The sequence below is a fragment of the Podarcis cretensis genome, assembly GCF_951804945.1.
Source record: "Podarcis cretensis genome assembly, chromosome: 1".
Classification (NCBI taxonomy): Eukaryota; Metazoa; Chordata; class Lepidosauria; order Squamata; family Lacertidae; genus Podarcis; species Podarcis cretensis.
The window spans coordinates 136,945,767-136,969,112 of record NC_137170.1 but is presented as its reverse complement, the minus strand read 5'-3'; the positions used below and the strand labels follow the sequence as shown (position 1 = coordinate 136,969,112).

The 23,346-nt window shown below is 41.9% G+C and overlaps 1 protein-coding gene across 5 annotated transcripts; it reads right to left on the bottom strand.

Annotated features, from left to right (window-relative positions):
• Positions 1-957: 957 nt before the first annotated feature.
• TRAF3IP1 (TRAF3 interacting protein 1) lies at positions 958-23,232 on the bottom strand. 5 transcript variants are annotated; one of them, XM_079978369.1, is made up of 17 exons: positions 23,054-23,231; positions 20,629-20,697; positions 20,330-20,491; positions 19,092-19,208; positions 18,500-18,982; positions 17,494-17,571; positions 15,991-16,066; positions 14,354-14,455; positions 13,515-13,589; positions 12,286-12,306; positions 11,431-11,524; positions 9,285-9,368; positions 8,231-8,348; positions 7,558-7,594; positions 6,997-7,070; positions 3,824-4,047; positions 958-1,237 (listed from the first exon to the last, which is right to left on the bottom strand). In XM_079978369.1, the coding sequence occupies exons 1-17, from the start codon at positions 23,174-23,176 to the stop codon at positions 1,078-1,080; spliced, it is 2,097 nt and encodes a 698-aa protein (XP_079834495.1). In that variant the 5' UTR covers positions 23,177-23,231; the 3' UTR covers positions 958-1,077. The 5 variants fall into 5 exon arrangements, with proteins under 5 accessions (XP_079834495.1, XP_079834499.1, XP_079834496.1 ...); XM_079978373.1 differs by lacking the exon at positions 23,054-23,231 and adding an exon at positions 22,660-22,727; XM_079978370.1 differs by lacking the exon at positions 12,286-12,306 and having other exon boundaries at positions 23,054-23,232.
• Between the last annotated feature and the right edge of the window lie 114 nt (positions 23,233-23,346).

The window sequence follows — 23,346 nt, the reverse complement described above, 5'->3', positions numbered from 1 at the left end:
TGGGCTTATATGTGTTGTGTTTGCTTCCAAGGTGCTTGGGACACCCCAGAAGCAGAGGACAACAGCAGGGATTCTTTTGTCTCAAGTGTTGGAGAAGAGCTGGGATTTGTTGCTTCAGTATGCCTTGAAGGAGTTCCTAGCACCCTGGAAATGCAATGCAATAGTTAAGTTTCAGGCCTATTCCAGAGCTGCGTTATTTTTGACTTTGCAATGAGAGGCACTTAAGAACGTCTCCACAACTCAGTATGACATCAGACAGTACTCCGTTAGGCAAGGCTAGAAGCCACAAATATGGTTGATTACCAAGACCATCCAAGATTTATGGGGTCTCCAAGTGCAAGTATTGCAGGTACTCTTCAAAAAAAAATTTGAAACACCCCCCCCCCAAAAAAAAACCTCCATGAAAAAATGCATACACCCCCTGCTCAAATTCTCTCAGAATGATTTAAAGTAAAAACATACACGACTGGCCATTTAGTTGGAGAAAAAGTACTTAACTACGTAAATAAAGGCAAGTATAATTAACATGTTCAGATAAACTTATTTTGTTATCTTTCTTATTTGTATGACTTTAAGGAAATACAGATAAACCCAATTTTGCTTCTTGATCTGCATGAATTTTTAAATAATTCTTCTTAAAGGGTTTGCCAACAAAAGATCATATTTCAAGCTACTCCAACAGTAAATTCAAGCTACACCCAAAATTTCATACAATATATTTATATATTGCTCAAAATGCCACACATATATTAGACATGAAGGGTACAAAACCTGATCAGAGTATATTGTTATTAAATAATCCAGGAAAGTGAGCTCTGCTGACAATAGAAAACCTATCACAATATAGGTTAAATATAGTGAATGTTTTGCATTGACTGTTTTTTAAAGCTTTTTACAAACATTGAATAAATGGCAAATTTCACCTACACAATATAAATCTCCCGAGGCCATACACCATCACGTGAATAAGTTTATTTGAAATTGTATTTGCTGCTGTATGCAACAGATTTCTTTCAACACAAAGATTTATTTCTTCTATTTAGAAGAAAATCCATTCCAGCTCTCACGTTCCATTGTTCACCTCCTTGAGTTGATGTTATGAACCATCTTCTGAATTTTTTCATCATTCTTTAAAACATTGGCCATTTTAGCACAAATCTTATCTTGTTCGTCTTTGATCAACTGATCCAGCTCTGCAAGTTCTACTTTCAATGGTTCCACAACACTGTCTGTAATACTGTTGAGACAAAACACGGAACATACACAAAAATTCTTGTGAAATCCATTATGGCTAGACAAGCACATCTGAAGCAAAGAGAGCAAATGTAAGGGGAGAAACTAAAAGAAGTACATATTACAAACAAACAAACAAAAACTCTAATGTTTGCCTATACAGTGGTAACTTGGGTTACATACGCTTCAGGTTACATACGCTTCAGGTTACAGACTCCGCTAACTCAGAAATAGTACCTCGGGTTAAGAACTTTGCTTCAGGATGAGAACAGAAATCGTGCTCCGGTGGTGCAGCAGCAGCAGGAGGCCCCATTAGCTAAAGTGGTGCTTCAGGTTAAGAACAGTTTCAGGTTAAGAACAGACCTCTGGGACGAATTAAGTACTTAACCCGAGGTACCACTGTAGTGGGTAGGGGAAGAGGAGGTCAAGCAGGAGGTTGGAATGAGCTCTGAGAGTTCTACACTCAAATCCCAGTTCAGAGGGGGGAAACCCTCAATTGCTTTTAGGGAAGCATCTTACTCTGTTTACTATTCTGTAAAACAAGAACAGTTGGTATCTGCCTGACAAAGTTGATATAAATAGGAATGATAGCTATCTTAAGCCTTATCTTCAGCCTCATCATAGGCAGACACTAATCACAAAGATAGCGTTTTTATATAACTTAGCAGGGGTGAGAAACAGCCGCATAACTTTCTTTGTACTATCCACCTGTCATTAATACCAGTGGGAAGAGTCAGTGTTGCATTGCGAAAAGGGTGGGGGGGGAGTAGTATTGGGGGCTTTAATACTCTTGCTATGAATAGCATTTAGTTAAGTCACAATCTCTAATTAAAGGACTGTCCTGCAGATAAAACAAGATCATCCACGTATGCTAACACACTGAATTCCTTTGAAGGGCAGGGTATTCCCATGGAATGCAGAGTCAAGGACCCCCATCTTGGAGATATTCAGATCACCTCAGAATCTAAAGACTACTTTAGATATCAAACAGTCCAAGGTGATAACTGTCTCTGAGGCTTTGGAACTGTTTTGTAGCCTCAGGAGGGCTTCTAAAGTTTGTTGGTCAGAGTTTTGTAAGAATGCAATAAAGGGAGCATGCTAGGCAGAGAGGAGGCAGGAGGCAGAGAAAGAGAAATATAGTTTGGTGACTGACAGAGCTACCTTTCCTCTGTTATATATGGGTAGTTCTCTAGCTACAAATGCTAGATTAGGGAGATTGGTAAGCATTTTCAGTCTTAGCCCCCAAATCCTGACGGGTTTCTGCTCACCCACCTATGCCTAGTGCTAACCCACTGACTGCTTTATGGCCCACCTACTGGAATTTATTTATATATAAAGTTTCCAGTCCATCTTTCAGCAGTAACGTTCCGTTTGGACAACTGCAATGTATCGTTCATAGGGTTGCTAACAACAACAGCTTAGAAACTCTAGCTAGTGGAGAACGTGGTGATAAGATTGCTAACTGGGACAAGTGTTTTGAGTATATTACATCAATTCTTTCCTTCTTCCAGTGACTTCCAATTTATTTCCATGACCAATTCAAAGTGCTGGCTTTACCTTCTAAACCTCCACACCACTTGGGCCCCCAGCATCTAATGGAACACCTTTTCTCATGTGAACCTACCCAAGCTCCAATAGGATCTACAGAGGCCCTCCTATTAATGTCATCTCATACTAAAGCAAGGAAGGTGGCAAAGAGAGGACCTTCTTGGTGGTGGCCCCTTCCCTGTATCTGGAAACCTCTCCTTAAAGAGATTTGCCTAACACCTATTTAAATGTCTTTTCAGCACCAGGCAGTGGCCTTCTTATGCTCCCAGGCCTGTTAACAATTTAATGTTATTCAGCATCTCCAATTTTAGTTTCTAATCTGCTGGAAATTAGTTTTAGGGGTTTTCATTTTTATATGAGTGTGCCAGAGCAAATAACTTCTCCTTTATTGTTGATTGAGTGCAATCACCCAATTCTGAATTGTTTGTATTTTGGATGTTCCAATGTTTATATTGTATGTTACTTAGAGGATCACTGCGTGAGATGACTTGACAAATATATATAATCAAACAAATCTCCTCTTCGTGTACTGGGCAGGTGGAAGGAACTTCCTCACAATTCCCAGTGGAGGCAGCAGCTAGGAAGCTCCTTGGCTCACAACTTTCAGGGGAGGTTGCTTTGAGCAGAGGGCAGGCAGTGCTGCTGTATTCCTTAAACCTCCCTGCCCAACCTCCTTGGAGCCAGAGCTTGGCTGACTGCTCAGCTGGGTGCCAGTCAACAGATAAGCGGTGGCAAGCCTTGTGTTAGGCTGCTGAGTTGCTCACTTTAGTGACATGACCCTAGAGGGAACAGCACCTGCGCATTTGCTTCCACTACCATGACGATACACTTAGCTCACACCATTTAAGTTTGTGGGATTGTTCTAACTCCGCCCATAATATTTTACTGCAGTAGAAGCCTTCACTGCTGGGATACACCTTTCTTGCCCCACCTTCTCCCTCAGCTTGGCCCTCCCAGACCTGACTAGCATCACAAAACTCTATGCATGTTGTTTTGGATTAACCAATTGCGCAGCAACCGTGCAATTTCTCAATATTCTCACCTTTGTTCTTTCTGTAGGGCCTCTTCAAGTTGTTTATTTTCATTCTGCCACACCTGGAGTTCATTCTTCATGGCATCCACATCTTCCTGAATATAGTCCATGATTTTTCCAAGGGGGAGAGCACTCCGACAAAGGGCCTGAATGGATCCACGGAACTTCTCTATTTCCTTTGCTACTAGATCTTTCTCTTTTCTCCTTGCTGCTTCTGACAAAAGTGGTTTTTCCTAATTGTTAAAAAAACACACACACAAATAGACTGAAGTGAATGAACGAGATTGTTGTTTAAGGGGTGAATTAAATATATGGGATAGATTTGAAAACCAAAAGATAAAAATAGAAAATGGGTGTGTTCTGAGACACATCAATGAAACCAATACTAATTAATAATTAAAGATCGCTCACCTTAGCCCAATTCTGCCATTGGAAAATAGTGCAATGGTCAAGAATGATCTCAAAGATAGCACACCTTCTGTTAAAGCAGAGAGATGCAAAAGGACACACAGCCAAAACTACATTATTTGCATTACTGTATGCCCATTATTATCCAAGGCCAATTTAAGATTCTGCTTTTGACTTGTTTGGCTTAGGATTTAATGTTCACTGCCTCTCTTACTATATGACTAAACACCTTACATGCGATCTCCACCAACTAAGTTTTTCAAGCAGAGAACTTCCTGCTCTGGACATGACAAAGCTGTAAGAGGGGTGAAACAGGTTTTTCCTCTGTAGCACTAGCTACTACTACCATTACAGGAAATCATTATGATCTGCCAGGACCATTTAACACCGGTCTCAAAGGATCTACACTGGCTCCCAGTACGTTTCTGAGTGCAATTAAAAGTGTTGGTGCTGACCTTTCAAGTCCTAAACAGCCTTGGCCCAGTATACCTGAAGGAGCGTCTCCACTCCCATCATTCAGCCCAGACACTGAGGTCCAGCTCCGAGGGCCTTCTGGCGGTTCCCCCACTGTGAGAAGCAGAGCTACAGGGGACCAGGGAGAGGGCCTTCTCAGAAGTGGTGCCCATCCTGTGAAATGCCCTCCCATCAGCTGTTAAGAAAATTAAAATCTATCTGACTTTTAGAAGACATCTGAAGGCAGCCCTGTACAGGGAAGCTTTTAAGGATTGAGGTTTTTTGTGTTTGAATATTTTGTTGGAAGCTACACAGTGGATGCGGCAACCCAGTCAGATGGATGGCATATACATATAATAATAATAATAATAATAATAATAATAATAATAATAATAGATTCTTATGCCATTCTTTCTTCAGGGAGTTAAGGACGGCATAAACTACTCTCCTCTCCTCTCATCCATCCATTTTATTCCCACAACATTCCTGTGACGTACATCAGTCTGAGAAACAGACACCCAGTTAGCTTCACAGCAGAGAGGGATTTAAAAGCTCTGGTTTCCCCAGGTCAAAATCCTGGGGAAAATCTATCCAAAATCTATCCACACCAGCACACAGGGAGATTCAGTGATGCAGCAATGAAGTACAGTCGTACCTTGGTTGTTGAACGGAATCCGTTCCGGAAGTCCGTTCAACTTCCAAAAACGTTAGACAACCAAGGTGCAGCTTCCGATTGGCTGCAGGAACTTCCTGCACGCAATCAGAAGCCGCAGAAGCTGCGTCGGACATTCAGCTTCCAAAGAACGTTAGCAAACCAGAACACTCACTTCTGGGTTTGTGGCATTTGGGAGCCAAAACATTCAAGTCGCAAGGCGTTTGGGATCCAAGGTACGACTGTGCTTATGTACACATTTCAACAAATAATAAAGATATAATGAATGTGGGTAAAAAGTAACAGGTTGTGGGGCATAAGTACGATGCAGCCTGCAACAGAAGGTATATGTCTGCAGACAGGATGCGTATGCAGTGAAGAGGGAGCTGTCCTTTTGAGGCTAGTTCTCTTGGACCTGCCTGAGGAAAGGATTGTGTCCAAAAGAACCATGATTGGTTCTCTCCCAGTATGACTTGCTGTGTTTGGGACCTGCCTTGTGGGTTAGGATGGATTCATTTGGGTCAGTATGAAGGTTTGTAACTTGAGGCCACAGCATGTTCGGCAGCGGAGTTATGCATAACCAAAACTCAACAAAGAATACTGAAGTCACTTTGTCACCTGATGACAGCAATGGTTGTTTGGATATCAAACAGTAGCAACCAACAGGAGCTGCTGATCAGGCTTCTCAGTGCTGCACACTGCTGCCAGTTACCAGGAGGGAGGGACAAGGCAGTAGGGAGCTTAGCAGTGGCACAGCAACAGAGTCAATCTGACACCCCTGCTGCTGTGCCAAGCACTCTGCGGCCTCGTCTCTCCCCTTCTCTGCAACACAGCAGCAACATGCAATGCTGGGAAAAGAGATCAGCAGTGCAGCCCAGCCCACACTGCCATTAACCCAACACCGCTGGTGGGGTTTCTTATGATCTTCTTATCGCAGGCTCAAAAAGTCTGTTGTTAGGAAGCAGAGCATAATGGACAGATTCTTCCAAGAGCATAGCAGATGCACACATGACTTGTGCTAGAGGTTTGCTGGAGTGATGAGGGAAGTAAAGTGCTCCTGGTTTTATTGAACCAGACAGCCTTTAACATACATGCTTCATAAAACGTGACGGTGTCTGCTAGGTGTTTTTATTTTATAGTAAAGGTACCCCTGCCCGTATGGTCCAGTCGTGTCCGACTCTAGGGTTGTGCGCCCATCTCACTTAAGAGGCCGGGGGCCAGCGCTGTCTGGAGACACTTCCGGGTCACGTGGCCAGCGTGACAAAGCTGCTCTGGCGAGCCAGCACCAGCGCCGCACACGGAAACGCCGTTTACCTTCCTGCTATAAAGCGGTACCTATTTATCTACTTGCACTTAAGAGTGCTTTCGAACTGCTAGGTGGGCAGGAGCTGGGACCGAACGACGGGAGCTCACCCCGCCGCGGGGATTCGAACCGCCGACCATACGATCGGCAAGTCCTAGGCGCTGAGGTTTTACCCACAGCGCACCCGCGTCCCACTTTTATTTTATAAGAGGTTACTAAAAATGTTCCTTCTTTGGAAATCTGTTGACATTAGTTTAACTTTGTAGGATACAGAGCAATGCAACGTTGAAAAAGAGGTTGGAATGAAAACACTGAAGAATAAGCAACTAAGAACACTCAATTCTTTGAGGTTCATTGCATGATTACCTTCTCAGCAGATTTTGGCAACTGGGACAATTCATAATCTTTCTTTGTTTCCAATATTCTTTTGACAAGCCCACCTGTTGAAGATAAAAAATATAGTTCTTAACTGCAAAAGACCTCTCTAAAAAGGCAAAAAAGTGCTTATAGTGGCTCAGTTTTGGTTCATACACCCAACTAGTTTCTTCTGTATAGAACATTGAAATGAAACATTCTTTCTGAAACTTCTATAATGTACTTAAGGCCACTAAGGTATAATAAAAGTCAGCAAGAGAAGGCATCATATTTTTAATTGGATTACAATCATTGGATCTATCGAAGACCTGACAAGTGTCAAAATCATTGTACTTGTGCCAAGTTTCATTAAGAACAAGGAACAAAAAGGATGGAAAGGGATTTTGAAGTTATCCCAAGTCAAAGCAAGTAGTTGACAAGAAAGCATGAATTGGACTGCATATGCATTGAATCTTGAAAGGAAGAACAAGGATATAGGAAGTGACAAGTTATGAGGGACTTAATCACAAACAAGCAAGTAAAGAAAAACCTTAAGAAAATAAAAAGACTTGCCATGCTTCTCATCTTCTTCCAGCTCCACTGTTGCCTCCTGAACAGAAATCAAAGGGAAGTTAATAAATTAAAGCTAGACAAGTAAGGAGACAATAATACTTGAGATCTGACCGTTCATTTTCTCTCTGTTCTAAGAATAGCGACTGCCTCCCTGTCACCTTACCACCAAAAAACACCCACTGATCTGCCAACTTGAGAACTGTATTTTACAATTCTATCATCCGTCCCTGTAAAATAAAAAGGGAGCTCAATTGTACAACTTGGAGCATGGACCAATCAAGAGGACATGTGGTTTGACTATCAATGGGATTTGCGCCAGATCCTCATAATATAAAATACAGAGGGAGGGGGTCCCACAGCAGCTGTTCTAAGGTAATCAGGGGCACCTCATACTCTGGCAAAATTATGAAATGGAAGCAAGGGCTTTAGGCTTCTAGGCTGCCTGTAACTGTTAATTCACTGTTCCTCGCCTTAATCAGACACTATGACAACACAAACTTCCTAATGGGGCTGAAGGGTGCTTCCAGCTTAGACTCACTTCCATTCATCATGCTTCAGTATCAAGCATAAAGCATACCACTGTAACTCTATTCAGAAAGAGACAAAAGGAAGCAGCAGACAACACAAAGTTAATGCTTGGTTCACATCTGTATGAGAAAATGTATTAACCAACCGTTGCCAGTTCTGCCATTTCAGGCAGATGCAGTGCTGCCTCCACAACAAACTGATCATCATCTTCTTCCTCCTCTTTGTCTATAATGACATTTGTCACTATTTTGGCACTGCCATTTCTAAAAGAAAGGAAGAACAGGACTATACTTCAGGCATGGTGTTGCAAGAGATCATTCAAGGCAGAAAATACTGTAGAATCCTTTCTTTAAAAGAAAAATGTGTATTCAGTCCTGTCTAAAGATAAAAAGGTTTTGGGAATTTTCAAGCTATTTACCCCCATAAAGATGGCAAGTTGGGTGAGGAGTGGAACTGAAATGTACACAACATTTACTTTTAATTGGATCCACACCGAAAACTATGGGACCAGTAGGTAACGATTAACTTAAGTCTCATTTATTCTAATGTGACTAAAGCGTAACTCAAATCTGGATCCAACCTGTACCTACTTTAAGAACACAAGATGTATTATTTTTAACTTACCAGATCAGAAATTTGTACAGTTTAGTATTACATTTTTTAAAGTTCCGCTGATTTATGAGCAGAGCAGTCGTGTGTGGGTGTAAAAGAATCTGTGGCACAAGAACTGCAAAACCCAAAGCCCTGCTCATCTGATGCTAGTCAGAGCAGAAAGCTGGGGAAGGGACACACAGAGAAAAGTCTACATTATCTTATGGCCACTTCCCAAAAAATGTGGGAAAATATGAAAATGAAAACTACTGACAATATTGTAAACAAAATAAAGGTTTTCTCCTCTGAGCTTAGAAACACTTATGTTTCTCAGCATTCTAATGCAGAAACAGGAGAGACTCAAGAGTATGCCATCATCATGGATGCTGTAGGACTGCAGTCTAATTTGCTGTAACAATCACATTACGTCAACCTTTTGAGGAATAACCGCATTTATGAATATACCACATCAATAGGAAAAATTGTGTTGAGGACAATCTTCTAGTCTTCTAAAGGCCTAGAAAGTTTAACAAACACTTGACTTCACATTTGATAATAAAACAAACTATAGAACAATCTGACAGCAGAAATATAAAATATTTCCTGACCTCTCTGGTGCTAAAACCTCTGCACTTTCTTGGCGTTTTATCCGGGGTGGGGCTGGCCTTGCACTGCTGGGTCGTGGAAGTCTTCTGTAAAGGGAGGTAAAGAGCATTTCCTTTCTTAACACAAATTAGTGTGTGAGACCACTTATTTTGAGCAATTTGCAAAAATCTTAACAAGCACTGGCGTGCCTTCATTAAAAAAGAATATACAATGCAATTAAAGAATTGTTTAATTCTTAATTCATTGTATTCTAATCAGAACATAAGGAGATTCAAAGCCAGACCCCCCTTCCCCCAAAAATCCAGCCAAAGTACAGTACGGTACCCTGATTTCAATCCCAAACAGTAAAACACATACTTCACTTCCACTGAAATAAACGGAATTGAAATATATTTCATTTTGATTGGACAATGCTGATTGGATGTACAATGCTGTAGATAAATGACTGAAGGGATATAACAAATTAACCCGAGGCCGATCTTTTCCTGCTGAATGCAACTTGCATAATTTAATAAGCTTAATATTAATAATGCAAATCAACATTTCCCCCAAGTAGTAGTGATGGCCATGAAATTGGACGGCTTCTAAAAAGGATGAAACAGACTTAAGGAGGATGAAGCAATCAATGGAGAAATCAATGGCTACAAGCCCCAATGGGTATGTTCTGGGCCCACATGCAGAGAAGGAAGAGTAAGTCTCTGAAGGCCAGTTGCCCTTGTGCCCTTTCAGGCTTTACAGGCATCTGGCCGGCCCCTCTGTGAACAGGGTGCTGTAACTAGATAGGTCACTGGGCTTATCCAGGAGGCTCTTCTTCCACTTAATATGAATGTTTGTTTCAGTTTGAGCATCCAAAATCAGATTCATTGTAAGAACTGTTTTTTCCATAGCTCTGAGAATGCACTGACTTGGACGCAGGCTCTCCCTTTCATTACAACAAAGGACGCCATGCCAGAAGGTACTGCTATATTGGGGAAGACAACCTTTCAAATTGGATTACATCTAAAGAGGTAAGAGCTCAAATGTTTCTAATCTGAAATTTATGTATTACAGTTAATTTTACTCTTTGTTGTTTCTATTCAGGCATAATAATGCATATTAGAATAAGTGCCACAATCTTTAAAGACAGAACAGTAGAAAACAACAAACTTAGGAGTAAGTCATATTTCAACAACATTGTGGTCCAGTGCAGGTGTTACGTTGATTCCTTGAAAACCATCGTTTGTAAATTAGGAGTTTTGGAGACATACATTCCCACTCCAGAGCAAATGTCCATTGTTGTGTGCTATTGGTCCTATAAATATATACACATGACACTAACCACAGTTTACTCCTAAAATGGTTTTCTTGTAACTACAATCTAAAATTCAGAAGAATTCAAACCATGGGTTCAAATGGTGGTTTATGATTAACAACAACCAAGGTTAGCAACACTAAAGGGCTTTTGGGATCCCTTCTAACTCTACAATTATTCTCAGGCTAGCATTTGTGCACTTGCAATTCTAAACCATGTTTAATGCCAACAAGGGCAGGGGGGAAATTATTCTGGGGGAAGGGGGGGAAAGGAGCCGGGAACTCTTAGCTACCTCTTAATTAGCAAATCACAGTTTACTGAGTAATACAGTCATACCTCGAGTTGAATGTGCTTCGGGTTGAGCTCATTCGAATTGTGCTCCACGGCAACCCAGAAGTAACAGAGCGCGTTACTTCCGGGTTTCGCCACTCGCGCATGCGCAGATGCTCAAAATGACGTCACGTGCATGCGCAGAAGCGGTGAAACACGACCCGTGCGTGCGCAGACATGTCTTGCGTTCCATTTGGGATGCAAACGGGGCTCCGGAACAGATCCCATTCGCATCCCGAGGTACTACTGTATTCCAGTTTGATCTGAGCTTTTACAATTTCATAGGCTCTGATGAATTCCCTGATTATGGTCCATTTACTATCTAATGTGTCATAAAGCCATTGTCAGTTTAAATTCATGGGGTTACAATCCAAACCATAAGCAAGTTTACACACCACTGACTTAAATTAATGAATTAATAATGTTCAAATCTTTCTAACTGAAATAAGTAGCATTTAAGTGCATAACATAAACTGGATTGTACCCCAAATCTTTAGCTTTTAATAAAAGGGAAGATACAGACATACCTTTGGGTGACTTGAGATGGAAGCTCATTAGTAATTTCACTATTTTCAGAAACAACAATTTTTTCAGGGGCAGCAGTGTTCAAAACATCTCCTTCTATGAAACAAAACAGTCTGTCATTTTGAAAACTGTATAAATACCAAATGCTGGTAACATATATAAATTCAATAAATAATAATAATTTCTTTTCTAATACTGAAATAAGCAGAACTTCCCCTCCCAGCACACACAGATGTCATTATTATGCTGCAGAGATAAATTCAATATTGCATATGAAACCAAGGCCAACTGGCAATCTATTTCTCCTTTACTGCTTATGTGACATTTATTGTATTCCAATGTAAAAAGAAATTAACATTAGATTAATAGCCATCTACCAATATAGGGATGCAGGTGGCGCTGTGGGTTAAAGCCTCAGCGCCTAGGACTTGCCGATCGAAAGGTCAGCAGTTCGAATCCCTGCGGCGGGGTGCGCTCCCGCTGCTCGGTCCCAGCGCCTGCCAACCTAGCAGTTCGAAAGCACCTCCAGGTGCAAGTAGATAAATAGGGACCGCTTACCAGCGGGAAGGTAAACGGCGTTTCCGTGTGCGGCTCTGGCTCGCCAGAGCAGCGATGTCACGCTGCCCACGTGACCCGGAAGTGTCTCCGGACAGCGCTGGCCCCTGGCCTCTTAAGTGAGATGGGTGCACAACCCCAGAGTCTGTCAAGACTGGCCCGTATGGGCAGGGGTACCTTTACCTTTACCTTTTACCAATATGAAAAAGCTGTCTCTTTCCAATCTCTACTTCACTATAGTTAAAATTCTCTTTAAAAATTTAAAAAAATGATTATGTGTTAAAATTCAGCATAATTTTTACCTGCATCACTGGATGAGTCACCTGCAACATAAATACATACTAATTATTCCTCATGCTTAGGAGTAATAAAAAATTGGATTAGACACTCCACTGTTTGTATGCAGGACAGCAACACAAAACACTCTTCTTGATTACTGGATTGTTGCCGTACATCTACTAGAAAGGTAGGCTCACATTCTGTGAGGTCAGGGTGTACGATTCGGGGAGTGGAGCAGGAAAATGCAAACACACATCAAACACAACATGTTTCCCTCAGTTTGTCCTGGGATGCCATATTTTCACCCTAGGGGAAAAAAAAGCAAAATTGCTCCAGGCAGCAAGCTATTAATTAGTAATAGCCGCTTTTGACCTTATCAGTCTCTATTTCTTCTTCAGAGAAAAAAAACTACCGTATTTTTTGCACCATAACACTCACTTTTTTCCTCCTAGAAAGTAAGGGGAAATTTCTGTGCATGTTATGGAGCGAATGCCTACGGATGGTGGGGGGATCTGCTGCACTCGTGAGCAGAGGATCCACGGTTCCCCTTCCTTCCCTCCTCCGTGGCTCGCTTTGAAACAGCAAAGCGGGAGAAGAGCCGCTGAGTGGGGAGGAGAGAGGGACAGAAAGCCTGCTTGCTTTAAAGGAGCAAAGCGGGAGAGGAGGAGCCTTCTCCTCTTATACCCCTCTTCTGCATTATTAACAGCATCCTTCTCCACCCACCCCACGCGTGTTCCTTGTCCCTTGAGTGCTTTTCCTTCCCTCCCCACTTAAAACGTGGTTACAAAGCACAGATCCACATGGATCCTCAGGATTTTTGCATTGGGCTACCCCAAACTCACCGTCAGATCACATGTCTGTGGCCACAGCATGAACCACAAAAATCATACATCCGCTGTTTCATTTAGAATATTTTTTTTCTTGTTTTCCTTCTCTAAAAACTATGTGCGTGTTATGGTCGGGTGCGTGTTATAGAGCGAAAAATACAGGTATGTTGAAAAGAGTCTATTCTTTACAACAAATATGGCAGGGGAATCAAAAATTCCAAATCTATTATGATAATTATGTCTGGTAAGCTAATACTTTAACTATCAGTCTCTTCAAGTTACACCCTGGAAGGCGTTGACATGGAAGGGAATTTTTTAAAAAGAGGTGAAAACAAAACATGAAGTTCTACGGTGCAAAGAAACAATGGCTCTGAAAAGATAACCTCCCAAAGAGAGCACAGAAAAGTGCCTACTGTTTTGCTTACCTCTCTGTTTTACTGCAATTTCTGGCTCAGCTTTTCCATGTAAAACAGTTGCCGGTTTTTCATCTGCAAGTGTAGCTGCAATGATATTAGCTCCCATTAATATTCCTAGCATAAAAGTTTGTGGTAGGAAGCAATTAAGCTGGTAAAAGAAACAATGTGCTGTGCTATATATTACTTCAGGTCATTGTTCAAGACAATACAAGTTTTCACCCTCCACTCTCTTAAAACTCTCTCCTAAACATGTTTGCCAAAAGTTCTGGAAACCCAAAAACTACAGTTCCAGTTTCTAGGCTGATAGTTTGGGACAGAATACCCTTCCCAATTCCTTCTCATCAGAGGCAGGAGAAGAAAATTTATTGGGATATTCAGGAAAGGAGCTGGCAAATTTTCCATTTAGCCATCATGTCTCTGCTACGGAAGGCAGTAGCATTTGGGGAGTCCCCAATGATTTGCCACTTACAAGGTTGGCAAACTCCTGCCCTAAACCTATTAGCAATTCTTGCCATTAAAGATTGGTAATAATACTTATCATCACTTCCAACATTGTAGGCCACGTCAGTATTATCATCCTATACTGAAGATAAGTGACTGAATCTGAATGAGACTCACCCAGTGAGATCTAAATAGACACATGGTTTGCAATAGGGACTTTTTGATTTGTAGCACAATGTCTTAGTGACTAAAGTACATCAGCTCTCTTGGATTCAAAAGCACTTCATCAACACACTGTATGTTGATTTGATACATGGTAAAACAAAAGCTGTAATTATAGCACTTATAAAAAACTGACATCTAGTTAGTGCTCAAAGACGAAGCAAGAGAGCTTTGCCTTTTCTTACCTGGCTCTTGTGCTGTAATAACTGGCTCAATTTTCTGTTTTAACATGTTAGCTGCTCTTTCAATTGCACCACTAGATACACTTTTACTAGTTTCCTTTCGCCCTGACATGAGAGAATTCACAGAGAAATGTGTACTATATATATGCTATTAATATCATTTAGACATGTTTAGATTTGGCAGAGTTATGCAGATACTTCATCAAGATCTTCACCACAATGTTACCTAGCCGATTTATCAAATGGCTGTGCTACTACTTCTTCAAACTATCAAAGCTGTACACTGACATATCTCCTGCTACAACATCAGCAGCTAGTACTATAACCTTAGAAACACTAAAATATGCAGAGAAACCGATAAAGACACGGGGGGGAACCATAGTTTCCTGCTATGTGAATGACTCGGCTCCCTACTCCCCTATCCTTCTCTTTCACATACCAAAACAAAGATTGCAAATCTCCACTTCTTACTTTAAAGCAGTGTTTCCCAACCTTGGGTCTCCAGCTGCTGTTGGACTACAATTCCCATCATCCCTGACCATTGGTCTTGCTAGCAAGGGATGATGGGAGTTGTAGTCCAAAAACAGCTGGAGACCCAAGGTTGGGAAACACTGCTTTAAAGTACATGTCCCTGTGACGCATGACCTTTTCTGTTCATGTAGATTTCCCTTTGCAATTAAGAACCTTGATCTTCCAGGGTCATAAATCACATGGCAAGCTTCCCAGGTAGCAGTTCTTTGCTGTGGAAGTTACAGCTGAACTCAAGAACAGCTGACAAGAGCAGCATAAGGACTGGGATGGGGCCAAGAGAAAGGCCTTGCATCTCCTTTGCACTCATGTTGTCCATTCAACTCACACAGGTGTGAAAATGAAATTGTACGCAGGCTGCTTAAGTAGTGTGGGCCATGGCTGCAAGTTCTGTGAAGTTTATTGTTGTTGTGGATCATTAACTCCTCGTGATTATTAGACTGTTATGTTTATGCAATTGTTCTAATTACGTTATATACATGTTAACTGAACAACATGCAGTTTTGTGTTTTAAAATATGTGAGATCTCACACCCCTTTCTTATACGTTTAAGTACTTTACCTCACGGGGTCCTACTGACCCCAAATGACTTCTCTGTAACCTAAAAGTACTTTACTTTTATAGCTTTTTATTTTATAGTACTTTATAATTCCAGCTTTCTTAGGGTACACTTGACCCCAAAACCAGACTGATACAGTTACAGTCGTACCTTGGAATTCGAACAGCTTAGTTGCCAAACGTTTTGGTTCCCAAACAATCAAAAACCGGAAGTGATTGTTCCAGTTTTCAAACGTTCTTTTGGAAACTGAACTTCCTGCAGCCAATCGGAAGCCATGCCCTGGAAGTTGAACATTTTGGAAGTCAAACAGACTTCCGGAACAAATTCTGTTCAACTTCCAAGGTACATCTGTATTCATGTTACAAAGAATTGTAGTTAGTTAAAAAGTAAAAGCAGAAGCTTCCAGCTCCTCTGGCACACAAAAGAGAAGCACTTGTTCATGTAGTGGGAAACCGTGGCTTCCTTTGTGCCTTACGTGGACCGTAGATTATGAAGTGCTACAAATTCAGGAATTCTCAGGAAAGAATGAAACAAAAAGACTTGTTTTGGCTACCTTCACCAACAGGTTTGGCTCGTTGTCTTGGTCCCTTTGTTGAATGTTGCCTTGATAATCTTGCTGCGTTTTCACTCTTGAAAAGATATACAAAGCACACAATTTTAAAAGGCACAACTCACAATTTTTCAGTCTACTGAAGTTTTCCACACTTTCAGAGTAAGCAAGATTCACCACCAGTGCTGAAGGAGCCTGGCGCCTTTATCTTTTGTGGCAACCCACTTTGCTACTATTTTGGGAAGGAAGCAGGGTTGGGGTGTGTGGATTCCATAAATTCCCCTACCCCATTAATTTGAGCACTGGTGTAAACACTGTGGTCAGAGCAGCTGCTCCTCCCTATTGGTAAGGAAGGAGGCGATAAAGAGATGGCATATTTTATATTTATACATGTACACTTTTCCATAAAGAAGAAGAAGATAAATAGGAGAAGCTGCCAGAAGGAGTAATATAGTGAAAAAGGAGCACAAGGCATTTGTAACAGTTGTGTTTTGGCAGATACCACTTGTTATTTGGCACTGAAATTTCCTCTCTTACGTAACTATTAAAAGTTTTGTCTTTACCTCTGGTCACCTCAGTAAAAGTGTAAGTATGGGAATTTATCTAGAACCCATTTTCTACCCATCTCTTCAACTATGCACCAAACAATGAACTGGAGTTGAGTCCCTTGTGACATTTCATCTGCACTACAAATTTCAATCAAGCCCAGAAGCCCATAAACTTGAGGGGAAGATGCATCACACAATTTTGGAGTATGAAAAAACATTGGGAGTATTTTTCAGAAGTAAAATGATAATATTTAAGAAAAAAAATGGAACAAGCACCAGGTTTACTTAACCAATAACGCAATTCTAAAAAGGTTACGTTGTGATTTCTTTGTAATATGTTTTTCTCTGACCACAGCATGAATCATTTAAATCAGGAAGACTATTAGAAATAGTCAGGAATAGTTAAACAAGCTCCCTTTTCCCTTGAGTGGACATCTCACCCCCATCAAGGGTTTCTGACTGTAAAGCATCTTCCTTTGGATTCATTCACATGCCAAACCATCAACTGTGTCACCCAGCAGTAGAGATGGGGAGATGGGAAGAAGGACCCCTTCGTTTATTCTGGCCAGAGACCAGTTTCTCTTCACTCTGTCTCTCACTGAACAGGTCCCATCTCAGCTGAACGTTCTAAGAACTCTGTAAATAAGAACTGGGGCCTGAGTTTGGTTTTTTCCTTCTTCTCCCTTTTTCCTTTGATACTGTGTCATTTAGTTGCAGGTCTAAGAGCAGGGATGGTCTTTTTTTACTGATCAGTAGTTTGCTCTGGGAGCCTTTTTGACAGAGGAGTGGGGTATAAATGCTGTACACAGATAAATAAAACAAGGTTTGTTCATGCAATGTCAAATAAGTTTTTAAATGGCTTTAATATTTTGAAATCACAAGCTGATTTTCACTTGTACTGAGTACAGAAATGAAACATTTGAACTGCTTTGCAAAATGCATATTCTTGATTACTTACTTCTTTATCTGGCTCAGCTTTTTCTTTTACAGATCGTTCCAAGGGTTTTTTAGTTACATTCTCCTCTGATCCTGTAAGCTACAGAAAAATATTTATACTGAACTTTTGCAATGGTTAGTAGGAGCTGGTTTGCAAATTATGCTAAGCCAAATGAGAACATGAGGATTCTTAGGAGACTGAGTGTCCCTTTGTCCTCCTGCTGCTGCAAGCTATACCATGGTTTGGCTTTAGAGGTGGGGAACCTTTTTTCAGTCTGAAGGTCACATTCTCCCGTGAGCAACCTTTGGGGCTACATGCCACTGGTGGGTGGGGCCAGATGAAAAAGTGGGTGGAGCATCTAAGATGGGTTCAGGACTGTTTCACACATTACTTCACTGGACATAGGTATTAGGCTATTATTGTAAAAAGCATTTGGGAACACTGATTTCATTCCTCAAACACAGTTAACACATCTATTCCCATATACATTTTACACACTTTTTCCACAATCACGATGGGCTCCCTATTAACCAAGAGACTATATACCATAATACTCCCTTAATCAGTTCAGCAACTGAAGCATGCCCCTAGATTTTCCTGTGGTTTATTTCTGAAAATCCATCTCTAGCTTTGCTAATATGAAGATAACCATGTTTTTCCTGAGCTTTGTCTTACAAGGGAGCCACACGTTCTGATTAGTGTTACAGACAAACTTGTAGTGTAGTATAAATAGTTTTTGCATTTTCAAAGAGAAAGCAGCCACTGCTTATTTTTCTCTCAGTAGCCTTTTGGTTTAACTAGCCACCCTCAAACCAGGTTACATTTGTATTCATTTGCTCTTCCCAGTGCAGGATTTTGATACCCACCCTACCCCTGAGGTATTCATAACAAGCAGGCCTTATTCCACACAGATGTCTCATGTGCAAAACCGAAAAAAAAACATATAAAGATTGTTCAACAGATCTGCTAATTACAGTTCTCATCAATGGCTACTTTATGCCTTTTTTTAAAAAAAAATTCCGTTTACCTTTTTATCTGCCTTGTCCTTTCCTTGCTCACGTGACTGCTCCGTCTCTTTCACTCGTTCCCTTCGTTTATCTTTTTCTCGATCTTTTCCCCTTTCTCTGATCTTCTCATGTTCCTTGTCCTTGGCCCTTTCTTTGTCTTTTTCTCTTAATCTGTCTTTTTCTCTTCCACCCTCATGTTGTTTCCTTTCTCTGTCCCTTTCTTTATCGTGCTCCTCTTTTTCTTCTTCCCCATCTCCTTTTTCTTTGTCTCTGATTTTCTCTGACTCTCTTCCCTGTTTGCTTGACCTATTCTTATTTCTCTCTCTTTCATGTTTCTCACCTTCTTTAAAATTGTCTTTATCAAGATTTTTGTGCCGGTTCTCATAATCCTTATGTTTGTCACTTTCTCTTTCTTTTCGCCTGCTTCCTTCCTCTTTTATCTCTTCTTTGGGTTTTTGGTCTTGAATTGAGTTTCGGTCTTTTATTTCTGAGTCACCTCTTCCCTATATAATAAAATGTAAAAATATTAAATTGTAACACAGTCTTCTCTCTAGTTGCTCAGGCAACAATAATTATTTATACTCCCCTTAACCCAAAAGTTGTTCACAACACCTCTTTATGGGATCTTTGATCTTCTGTTCTGTTTTGAGTTTTAGAAGATGATATCCCTCCTTTCATATCAGCTTTCTCCCCAGCAAGGACTCTTTGAACAGCTTCATCACTGGATAGCTACAAAGAGATAACCTGTTAAACTGAGCATAATCTTGGCAGTAGTCATTTCTATCCTATACACAATGCTGATTTCTTTCTGTCTTAAAAGAAAAATATGTATACAATCTTAGTTATCATTCCTTTCAATTTTGAACAATTCCTTTTAGGGCAACAACCCTAATTATGCTTAATAAGGAGCATGTTCCACTGAATTCAGTGCAGTTAGGTGGACGTCCAGCTTCTAAGTTTTGCCAGTGGAGAGGCTCTTAAACCAAAGTCTAAACCTGTACCCATTTACCTGGAAGTAAACCCCATTAAGTACTAGGGCTGGGCGATACGTGGCTTTCAACATTGTGATATATCAGCAGCTAAATGTATCTCGGCTGCTTCTCTCTCCCCACTTTAGAGGAAGAGGTAGCCAGAATACATTGCCCAGCCCTACTAAGCTCCAACATCGCACTGGCTCACACGAGCCAGAGGGGTATCAGGGCTTCATTGAACTGCTCAACTTGGGGGTGGGGAGTCTCCTGCCCACCAGCTAAGCTAGCCCCTGATACCGTGGCCGGCAGCTGGGCTGTGGAGGGAGGGACAGAGTGGGCGAGCGTCATGCCTGATTGAAGTGTGCAATACTGGCTGCAAACAGGGCAATCAGGGATTTGCAATAGATTGCCTGATGGGAAATTCTGAAATTGCTCTCGCGATTTTAACTTTAAACCAGTTTCAGGCAATGTATTGATACCTATTAAGCACAAGAGACTTCCTTTTGAGTAGAAGTGCATACCATTGTACTGTAAGTTAACTATACAGTGAATTCTTAATGAGTGCCTGATCTTCAGTAACAGGAGACTCGTTATGAGACCTGTTACTAGCCAACTCTTGTATACAGATGCCTGGTTGCTATGTTTCTACAGTACTGCAAAGGGCACTGGGAGGATAAACTTCAAGAGGGAAGCACTGAGCTGGTGGTGGTGGTGGTGAGAGAGGCATGTAGCTTTTCCACAGCAACTGTCCCCAAGGTGCCTTTCCCTTGTGACTCCCCAACCTCACCTTCCCCCCCGGCTCAAGTTCGGTATGGTGCTTGCAAGGAAACTTTGGGTAAGATTTAAGTCCACGGATAAATCTCTGTGTGGAGATCCTACCTTATTAAGACAGCATTTGGCAATTGCCTGGAGTAGTTCATTGGTTCTTTCAGGTTCATGCCCAGCAACAATACGTGCAGGCTTCACTGCCAAAGGTTCCCCCGTCACCATGATGACAACATCAATTGCTTTCTGAAGGAAGCCGATTTTTGCATCTTTATCCTGGTAGGGCAACACAGTTAAATAAAATTATCCAGATTTCAACATAAACTGTGATCTTCCTGGCATATAATCAGATTAGTGTGCATGTGTATTATACTCTCAATTTAAAAGTTTAAACAATTAAAGGGTTTGCATACCTTAACATTATCAGATTTCATCTCTGCTTCTGTGTACAGTCCTTTCATGAAACCAGTTGATCTAATTACCTTTATAAAAGAAAAGAATGTGTTTTGTTTCTGGATTTGGCAGGCAGCTTGATTTATGATGTCTGATTTTCTATAGGAATTCTAATGTTTACATATTTTATGACTTTTCAATGACACTTCACATATATTAGAATTCTATCAGGAGGGGATGGGGGGTTGTGCCAAAGCATACACAATTGTTACTAGAGCACAGATAATGGTAGAGATGATCATGACAGTCCATGACAACCTCTGGAGAAATTCTGCTCTATGGTATTCTTACATTTTGTTTATAACAAAACAACTCTTCGGTCACAACTGTTATCTGTACAGAGATTAAGTATTCTTTTAGCAACTAATATTATAAGTACATGGATACGTATCTGTGCAGGTGGGATGGGTAGGTGAACGGAACTTGGATTCTTGTGAGACTCTGGATGGGCTTGAATTTTCAGTTCAGATAATATTATGATAGATAACTTCCAAAACAATGAGTAACTTTTCAGTGCTAATTAGTTTTGAAGACGGTTCTCTTCATTACCATTTCAAATGCAACTTGCAGTTAAGGCACTGACATAGTAAATTGGATGAGTAAAACAAAAGCATGAGTAAACCAGTTTTTAGTAAGTTACAAGACCAGGAAGGTATTGCTCAAATGTCAGGGGAGAAGCCACCAGTAGGTCATGAGAATATTATGGGTCAGTTGCTATGTTATCATTGGCTGGCAATATGTAAGAGCTCCAAAATTCTCTGTGTGATACGTCATATGACTCTATGGCAACGAAGTGCAGGTTTGGGCAGGTGAAGCTTCTATCTGAATGGTGTTCTAGAGATGCCACTTTTGAAGCCTTCCTCAATAGAGAACTATAGAACAGTCCCAAATAAGTTGTCAGCATTTACAGTCTTAGGAAACTATTTGAGAACCACCACCAAGGGTAGGGAGATCTAACACAGAAAAATTAAGTCTGAATTTGGTAACTAATGAAGGCCAGGCAGTAATAAAAATAAAATGTGAAAGCATATAAAAGCCGACAGAAAAATAAGACTAATCAACCAGCAAACTGGACTCTTTCACTTTCAGTAAATGCTTAAAACTACTTAGATGTCTTTTTGAAAATTTTCAGTATGGGAACAAACCAAAGTGAAGAATTTAACATCTAATTTATTTTGCAGAGAAAATTATGATACAATGAATCTGGTAGTTTTTTCAGTGTTAAAAGACTACAGTGGTACCTTGGGTTACGAACTTAATTTGTTCTGGAGGTCCATTCTTAACCCGAAACCGTTCTTAACCTGAGGCGCACTTTTGCTAATGGGGGCTCCCGCTGTTGGCGCACCACCGCCATGCGATTTCTGTTCTCATCCTGGGGCAAAGTTCTCAACCCAAGGTACTACTTCCAGGTTAGCAGAGTTTGTAACCTGAAGTGTTTGTAACCTGAGGTACCACTGTACCTGCAATGAAGGGATAGCAGGGTGGATGCTATTCTTTCACCACCTTCAATGCCCCTAGGGTCTCTCCCCTATCTCCCTCCATAGTGGCCTAGGCAACTTTAACTGCAACCTGACCTACAAAAATTCATAGGTAAAGCTATTTCATGGCATGTGGAAATCAAAAGAACAGCATTCCACCTACTATGCTAGCCTGCTAGACCTGGGATAACCCTGGCTGCTACTATCAGATTTTTATTTTTATTTAAAAAGCCTAACAACTGAAAGGATGGCTTCATATGGGAGGGCTTTTCATCTGGGTGATTGTTAATTTTTTTTAAAAAGATCAAAGGCTATATATACAATTTTGAGGATTTATAATACTGCGCCTCTTTTTATTGGCTTGGAACCTGTGGTCTGCTAAAAGGGGTAGCTGCACAGAAACTAGACAGGGACCTTGCTGAATTCTACAACTGGGAATGGTGATGGGGGCCGGGGGCGCGTGGCTGGGGGGATGGCAAAGTCCCACTTCTGAGGGACCTGGGAGCAGTTCACCTACGAAGCTGCTTTACCCGGCATGTGCCCACTGGGACCCCTCCCCCCCTGCTGCAGGCGCCGCATGGCTACCCGCCTGCCCTCTGGAACGCCCTGCCTCATGAGGCAGCCTCGGCTGCGCTCTTTCCGCCGCCTGCCAAGAACAAGGGATGCCCAGGACCGCGGAGGCGAATTCTTATCATCTGCTTCAGCCTGTTAACCTTCGAGAATTCCTCTTTTGGAAACCGCTTGGAGGGGGCGCTTAAGAAAAGAAATCCCGGCGCGGGGGGGGGGGGGAGGGGAGGGGAAGCCCCATCCCTTCCTTCCCCGCTCGTCGCCTGGCAACCGGGGACCGCAAACCGCGCCGTTTCGGCGGCCCCCCCCCCCCGCCGCCCCGTTCTGCGCCCAGGCTGACCTCCCCGATCACGTCGTGCAAGTATCGGAAGGGGGGCTTGCTGAGAAGGCGCTCCGTGAGGGGCGGCTTCCGGATCACGCGCCCCAGCAGCTCCTGCGTGCGGCGGACCATGGAGCCCTGCATGGCCCCCGCAGCCCCGGCCCGGCCCGGCGCCCAGCGAGGAGGCCCCGGCACGCCGCTCCCGGCCCACCCGCGCTGCCTCGCTCGCTCGCTCGCTCCCTCCGCGGGGCGCGCGCCCTCCGGCCTCTCCTCGCCGTTGCTACCCGACTCCGCGGCCCTAGCAACAGAAGGCC

Excerpts from the sequence above, each read along its gene's own strand:
- TRAF3IP1 (XM_079978369.1), bottom strand. The coding sequence starts at position 23,176 with ATGCAGGGCTCCATGGTCCGCCGCACGCAGGAGCTGCTGGGGCGCGTG. Across the intron at positions 17,572-18,499 it reads AGGACAAGGCAGATAAAAAG|CTTACAGGATCAGAGGAGAA; the intron begins GTAAACGGAATT and ends ATTTTTCTGTAG. Across the intron at positions 7,071-7,557 it reads GGAAGAAGATGAGAAGCATG|GTGGGCTTGTCAAAAGAATA; the intron begins GCAAGTCTTTTT and ends TATCTTCAACAG.